This window comes from Bipolaris victoriae (genome assembly GCF_000527765.1).
Source record: "Bipolaris victoriae FI3 unplaced genomic scaffold scaffold_123, whole genome shotgun sequence".
NCBI lineage: Eukaryota > Fungi > Ascomycota > Dothideomycetes > Pleosporales > Pleosporaceae > Bipolaris > Bipolaris victoriae.
The window spans coordinates 1-7,819 of record NW_014575269.1 but is presented as its reverse complement, the minus strand read 5'-3'; the positions used below and the strand labels follow the sequence as shown (position 1 = coordinate 7,819).

Sequence of the window (7,819 nt, the reverse complement as noted above, 5' to 3'; positions counted from 1 at the left end):
TCCGACGACGACGGGTTTCCATCCAGATGATACATTGTGGGCGTGTATGGCGAGTTTGTGTCGAGAGAGCAAGAGGAAAAAAAAATAGAGGATGTTGATGGCGCGGCGTTAGCGGCAGAGGATGGAATTTATGGGCCGCGTGCACCCTAGGCCTTACTATACATACTTTTGCCTATGGGCGCATTCTAGCCCGGTCTTCCCCCGCCCTTTGCCGCCCATGACCTGCTGCAACCCCCCACGGTCCGACGCGACGCGCTTCCATGTTTTCGACCCCCTTCGTTACCATCTTCATCTCATACATGTGCGCACACACACCCACACAGACATCAATATATGTGTGTACACATCCGTTGCGACTGTATGCGCATCGAATCCCACCGAGAAAACGCGCGTTTAGCAAACAACAGGGCGTGCACTAAGGCCTGACCGTTAGTTACTGTGGCTGTCCAGTTGATGGCTGTGCTACCCAGTCTACCTTCTCACCGCCATTGAAGCCCGATTATACTTTCCGCCTTCTGTTTCCCTGCATCGAGTTACTGTGCATAACAAACAACCTGGACTGGTCACGCTGTGACATTGGCCTGAGCCTTAGATCAGCAGTGCCTGGTGATGAGTACTCATGATACAAGTGTGAGCTGTCTTTGTACAGCACTTGGATGACGCGACCAGCTGAATCGGCACTTGTCCAGCTATAATTTTGGCTTGGCCAGCCATATTCTCCGGATCCAAAATGCTCGCGCCATTGGAAAGCCACAGCCTTCACTTGACTAATTTGGTCTTGGTCGTCGCCATTCGAAACATCTTTCTGGTTAACACCTTGCCTTTTTCAATCACTTCGCATACCCTTCCCGCTAGTCTAGGCTGCTCCGTTGATTCTTCCAGGTACACTCAAGGACATAATGTAATGACTGTGCGGATATCCCCCGCTGCTATATCACCATACTTGCCTGTAGTAAAGGGTATGGCCACCGGCGAGGACCACGTATGTAACACATACATCATAACCGAAGCTCAAGTTTGGGAACATGACCTGTTGAGAGGTTTTGTATGCTGTAATCCAGAGGTACAATCTGGCTCATTGGCCCAAGTGCCTGCATCAAAGCCAAACCTGAGACGTGGAGAGTGGCGTGCAGGCACCCGTCTATCTGTATGGAGGGAAACTTCTAGGAAGCACCTAGTACATATAGCGCAAATCTCGGCAGTGTTCAGTTGGCAAACCCTTCTTATTTGCACTATATAGCCCACGGGGAAGCAGAGTGCTTTGATTCACTGCGGCATCAAACAATGAACAAGTGAGTTGCTATCTCAGTGCCGCATCGCGCTAGACTCTGACTTTCGGACAAAGGCAACCTGAGAGCTCAACCACGCAGGCGTCTAGCGTTGACCTGTCAGAGAGCGAACATGGCACCTGCAAGCTGAGGCGTGTACCAGACCGAGTTCCCACCATGGTATGGATAGTGGCTGTAGTAGGCTTCTGGGAGCGAGCAGCCTTTTGGGGCAGTAGGTACGCCTTCAAACTCTGGTCTACCAACAACTAACTTTTTTCTGACTATAGTCTCTGCGCCCTGGCGTACGTTTTCTCCGTCTCCCTATTGTCAGTTGACCACGGCCACCACTGACACTGCCGTGCTACAGAAAATTACATGGAGAATCCTCGGAATTACACCATAGAAGGCACCCCGGGAGCCCTGGGTCTCGGTCAAGCAACAGCAACACGCATCTTCTGCGGCTTCTTCGTCGTCTACTTCACCTGCCCAATCCTCTTTGCACCACTGGTAGACAGCCGCGTGGGCCAGTACAAGACATTGGTCATCAGCCTAGGAGTGTACGTGCTAGGATGCATTACTTTGGCCATCAGCTCCTACCCGACTATGCTTGACCGAGGAGCCGGCCTACCGGGTTTACTCGTGTCAATGGCTTTGATCGCCTTGGGAGGCGGATGTGTACGTCTCCCTTGTTACTACAAAGCATATGCACTGCTTACTAAATTCTACCAGTCGCAAGCCACTGTTAGATCCTTTATTGCTGCACAGTACAAAGACAGGACCCCACGACTTCGAACATGTCCGCCGTCTCGAAATCGATACTTGGATTTCCTTCGAAAGCGATTAGACAATACAAAATTCTCCAAATGGCTGCCAGCTGCTTCGACTGAAGAAGTCGTCGTGGTCGATCCTGAACTTACCCTCAAGTTCATATATACTCTCCTGTTTTGGGTTGGCAATGTAGGTGCACTCTTGGTCTTCCCAATTGTTTGCATCGAGAGGTTTTCCGGCTTCTTTCCCGCCTTTGTCTTGGGCGGCAGCTGTGCACTCATGGCCTTTTCCATCATCATTGCTGGCAAGAAATACTTCGGTATGACCCGTCGCCGGCCTTGGTACAAGATTATTGCTAATTTTCATAGTAAAACCTCCGCTTGCAGACAATGTAATGATACCAGCGGCAAATGTACTTGGCTGTGCTGCGCGCAACGGGTTTAAGATGTCGCGTACAGATCCTGCTTACCAGCTTGCGAATCGAGGCAAAACAGTGCCATGGAATAGCCAATTTTCCAATGAAATCACACGCGCATTAGGTGCTTGTAGGGTCCTGTCGGTACCTCTCTCTCCACCCGCCCAGCACAGATAAGCTGACATATTCTTAGTCTAGCATTCATCATGTTCTACATCTGCTTCGACCAAATGCAGAACAATTTGATATCTCAAGCAGGTGACATGAACAAAGGACAGACACCCAACGAAGTCGTGCCTAGTATGAACCAGGTCGCGTGCATCGTCATCAGTCCATTGGTCGAATACGTTCTTGATCCAGCACTGTCCAAGCGACGCATTTACCTCAAACCCGTTACTCGCATCGCCATTGGATTTACTTTTGTCTCGCTCTCCATGGTGTACGCGGCCGTGGTACAGCACTTCATCTACATTTCCCCGCCTTGTTTCAATCACCCCTCGTCATGCGAGGGCCATCATCTGGTCGCCCAGCAACGACCGAACATTTGGACACAAACGCCCGTATTTGTGCTCATGGCCGTGGGCGAGGTCTATGCTATGACCACGGCCATGGAATACGCAGAGACGCATTCGCCCAAGGAAATGAAAGTCCTCGTACAATCCATCAACATGCTCATCACCGGTGTCGGATCCATGTTTGCCATGGCAATTGCTGAAGCGGCTCGCGACCCATATTTGATGATTTTCTACTCCAGTCTGGCCGGTGCCATGGCTCTCACGACAATCGTCTTCTACGCCTTGTTTCGGAACAACGACGAAGAGGAGCAAAATCCTGCGTTTGATACAGAGGCCATCACAAAGACTGGGAATGAACAAGGCAATGCCATTCCTTGTATAGCACGTACACCACGAGATTCTGTGCAACCAGATAAGAGTATTGGCACCCAGGTCACGGTCACCAAGGCAGAGTAGAGAAGCTTTTGCTGCCAAGTATAGTTGTTCAATCGCTCGGCAGTTGTATCAAGGTAATCACAGGGAAAATGGCGGAATTAAACCAACAAGGAAGTTGGTTGACCAGGCCTCCTCCAACTCACATGGTTCAGATGTAATGACACCATAGATTTCATATTCTACATCACTCGAACAGAAAACGTATAGCCAGCGGCTAGTATACAAGTTTTGAAAACAATGTTTAATCAAGAATCCTACATCACATGTATAAACACTTATCACTTGAATACTTAGTAATTCTTTTATTTTATTTTTTTCGATTGTACGTTACATCTATCATAGTGAACAGTCCAACAAGCTCATCTTCTTCATCGAGGCAAAAAAAAACAATACACTCACATATATACGACCAAACGCATACAAAACTCACAGCCACTAAGCTCCAGGGGACAAAAAAGAATTGCCTTCGGCCAGAATTGAACTGACGGCCTCGTCATTACTAGTGACGCGCTCTACCACTGAGCTACGAAGGCATGATTGGTTGCTCTGGATGAACAATTTTTGATATTGAACATAGATATTTCCGTCCCAAATCTGATCAGACGAGGCGATGCGCAACAGTTTTCTGAGCATCATCCTATCGTTGGGACGCCATGGTGGTATATTTGCAGACCGCGAAGAAGAAAAGAGCTAGAAAGTGGGGCCGTATGCATCAACCCCTAACTCAACACAGATAAGTCCCATCGGCGTATCTTGAGGACATCACAGTATCGGCCAGACAGCTGAACCTTTGTTGTGCTGAGACGCCATCTAAAATTCTAATTGAATTCACTGTTATCAAACCATACTAGCAAAGGGCAAATGATGCCCCTTCAACAAAGAGATCATGTGATACTTTGCTCCACTCCTATGCGGTGCGAGAGAGGAAGTGAACGGCTACCAACTACAACGCCAGTGTAAATGCAACATACAGCCTGTGGATATCGCTCGTGTATTTTTGCAACGAAAGATGGAAAGGAAGAAGTCCCACCAGTGGGTAAGGAGAGTATAAAAATAACATGGAAAGAAGGTGTTGGAAGAAATTTCGGTTGCTAACAAGAGCCTAAGCGTGATGCTGTTTCTTCTCTCGCTCCTCAAGCTCTTTGACATATTTGACAAACGTTTTCTTGTGAACCTAGGTGTTTTGTTAGTGTCACGCTAATAAGCAATGGTCGCAATCTTTCACTCACCAGACCAGCGTATTTGCCGTCCCTAAGAACACAGATGTAACGCAATCCAAGCTTGACAAAACACTCGTAAACGAGATCCATGGGTGAATGAACGTCCAATGCTACTGGGGCAGGGTCGATGTATGGAGTGAAGTCACTCGGGTCGTATGCTTCTTGCTCTTCCTCGTCGTGAGGTTCTCGTCCTGCCGCCCAGTCTACTCGTGGGGACATTAGGCAAAGCGTGTTTTCTTCATTTTCGAGCTTGTCGAGAGCGAACTCCAGATCTGGTGCAGGGATAAGTCCAACAAGGATACCATTTTTGACAATTGACAGGCCACCATCTAGTTCACCAGCCATCTGTAGGGCGCGTTGCTTTGCACGCAACTCTACTGCAGGAATTAGGGAATCCTCTGAGATGTCGATTACATGGTCCATTTTCGATCCAGGGGTAATGTCGCCCAATTCAGAGGTGAAGATTGGTCGGACTTTGTTGTCAAGGAACGGGTATGAGTTCATGTCTGTAAGTAGGTCGTAGATGCTGAGTGGCTCGATAGCATCCGCTACCCATTTGGAGACGAGAATACCCAGGGAAAAGGGCAGTACATGATCCAAGCTGCCAGTGAGTTCGAAAAGAATGACGGCCAAAGTAATGCTGAGACGGGTGACGCCAGTCATGGTTGCTCCAGCTGCTACTAAGGCGTAGACACCTGGAACGACACAGGAACCTGGAGGGCCGTCTGGCGAGCACTCGCTGAAAATGCCGAGATGACTAAACCGCAGAGCAACAAGCTGGACGGTGTGGCCAATGAAGCGTCCAGCAAGACCACCAACAACCATGGAGGGTACGTAGATACCGGCTGGAACTTTTATGCCAAAAGTGACTACGGTCAGGCTGGCCTTGATAAGGAATGCGATGAACAAGAGTTTGAGCACCCCAGGAATATGGTCGACAGTCGGGCACAGGCCATCGCCCGTGTCAGTGTAGGTATCGCAGGGACTAGCTAGCTCAAACAGGAGCTCGGTAACAGGGAGTTTAGTGTAACGGTTCCAGAAGCTAACCAGACCCGTAACGAGCGCAACAAGGAAGACCTCGAGAAGGGGATGTTTTTTGATGATGGGTATGCGACGGAATGTGCGTGCCCAGATGCGAGATGCTTTGATAAAGAGGGCACCCAAAACGCCACCAACGGCACCGGTAAATATAAATGATGCGAGCTCGAAGAACTTCCAATCCAAGTGGTATCGCACCTCGAAAAGCACAATCTTCTTGGTTCCGTATGGGTCAAGAAACTTGAGTGATAGAGCAGCCGCAATGCAACAAAAGAAGGTGCGGAAAAGCGTCTTTGATGGGAAGTAATAGCTGACTTCCTCAAGACTGAAAAGCACGCCACCAATGGGGGCACCAAACGCAACAGCGACACCACTAGCAGCACTTGCGCTCAGAATTTCCCTGCGCTTGCCATCATTGTTACTGTACTTGGAGAAAATACGGCAGACAATGTTGCCAATACATGTGGCAATATGGACGTAGGGACCTTCTTTGCCGAGACTGAGGCCTGATGCGACACTAAGAATAAGGGCGAGGGTCTTGATGACGAGGGTGCGTACACCAAGGTAACCGTGAAGGACAAAACCACTTAGAATGACTTTGACTTCGGCCACACCACTACCAGCAGCGGAATAGTAGACCATGGGGGGTCGGGCCTGTACCTCCTGGAACCGGGATTCGGGGCTGGCACTGCGCTTGTTGTCATCGTCGTCGTCGTCGTCGGAAAATCTTCGAACATCTGCACCAAGATTCTCATCTAGCGTAGAGAGCGAAATGGCGGATGGGATGACGGTCTTTGTGGTGAGGGTGAGCAGACACGAGGCCATGGAGAGCAGCACAACGGAAAGGACAAAGAAACCATACTGTGTCTGCACGACATCCAGCCTGTCTGTGCGGACAGCCTCAGACCAATGGATCCATTTGTCGCATATTGAAGCGCCATCACAGCATTTCTTGTGACTCTTTGTCCAGCCAACCGAACAGTATCCCTGCTTCAGGTCGAAGAGCGTTGTTTCGGTCGTGTTGACGAAATAGGCGCAGACGGCAGTGAGGACACCAATGATGGCGACCAGGACCCAGCCCTGGGCACCGTCAAACCAAGCTGCGAGACGGCCCCTGATGTCCTTTCTGCTCCGCAGTGCTTTTACACGGTACGCGTCGGCGATGTTGTCGTGGACCCAGTCGGTGGATGTGAACTGATCGTACCAGACGCGGTCGTCCTGGAAAATGGCTGCCTTTGCTGAGTGCATGCTCTGCTCGAGTCCGTGGCCTCGCTCGCCCAGCGCATTCACGAGGCGCTGGCTGAACGTGTGGCCACCGGTGAGGGAGCCTCGTCTACTGGAGCGTATGCGCGAGGTGGTGGGCAATTGGCTGTTGTTACGCGTCATGCCTGGACGCGGGGTGCCAGGCGTGGTGCCTGGGAGGCTCTTGTAGGACCTGGAGGAGCGCAGATGGGGCAGGCCCAGCAACGAGGTACGCTCGTTGACGCTCTCTCTGGACCTGGCAAGGTCCGTGTCCGAAGCTCGCATATGCCTCATGGCGCTGAAGGTGAGGGTTGGCGACGTGGGAGTTGTGCTACTGTATGTGTCATGGCTCTCGCCGCGGTCGGCAGAGCCCTGAGCGTGACCGGTGTCATAGTCGTCGACGCTGTGATATGAATGCGTCGACTTGGGCATGGCTGCGGCGGCGGCGCAGGAGAGGGGTGGAGGTGGAGGAGGAGTGGAGAGGAAGGTGGAGAGAGAAGGGGGAGTTAGAGGACGGGCAAGGGCAGCGTATTATTAGTGGTGAGGTCAGTTTGAGACATGTCGCCGAGCGGCCGCACTATCATGGTCATCTGGGGGACTGATGGCGGTGTCACGATGGATATGTTATGGCTGGGCAGCATGGCCCCCGTCCCCACCCGGCTGCGGATCTTCACCACGGTGGTTGCGAGGGGGCTTCATGGTTGAGTATCTGCCTGGCGCCACGGCATAATGACGAGTTTCCAAAAACTGAATGCGGCATGCCGGGGGTGTGGGCGGCGACGCGACTCAGCAAGGACAAGCAAAAGCAGACGGGGGGTGGGGGAGGGTCTGGCAATGTGTAGGAGAAAGTGTAGTAGGATGTAGCAGTGCCGCATGCAACTGGCGGTAGGCGCGTGCCATGTGATTATCTGGGTTGCG

The 7,819-nt window shown here is 51.1% G+C and overlaps 2 protein-coding genes across 2 annotated transcripts; one reads left to right on the top strand and one right to left on the bottom strand.

Moving 5' to 3' along the window:
• Positions 1–1,445: 1,445 nt before the first annotated feature.
• On the top strand, positions 1,446–3,422 carry COCVIDRAFT_30608 (hypothetical protein; the record flags this gene model as incomplete). Its single annotated transcript, XM_014696430.1, has 6 exons — positions 1,446–1,500; positions 1,556–1,570; positions 1,636–1,943; positions 1,998–2,355; positions 2,405–2,591; positions 2,645–3,422. 6 exons carry the CDS (start codon positions 1,446–1,448, stop codon positions 3,420–3,422), a joined length of 1,701 nt encoding a protein of 566 aa, XP_014551916.1.
• Positions 3,423–4,503: 1,081 nt separating this feature from the next.
• COCVIDRAFT_19891 (hypothetical protein) lies at positions 4,504–7,333 on the bottom strand (the record flags this gene model as incomplete). Its single annotated transcript, XM_014696419.1, has 2 exons — positions 4,504–4,575; positions 4,631–7,333. The coding sequence occupies 2 exons, from the start codon at positions 7,331–7,333 to the stop codon at positions 4,504–4,506; spliced, it is 2,775 nt and encodes a 924-aa protein (XP_014551905.1).
• Between the last annotated feature and the right edge of the window lie 486 nt (positions 7,334–7,819).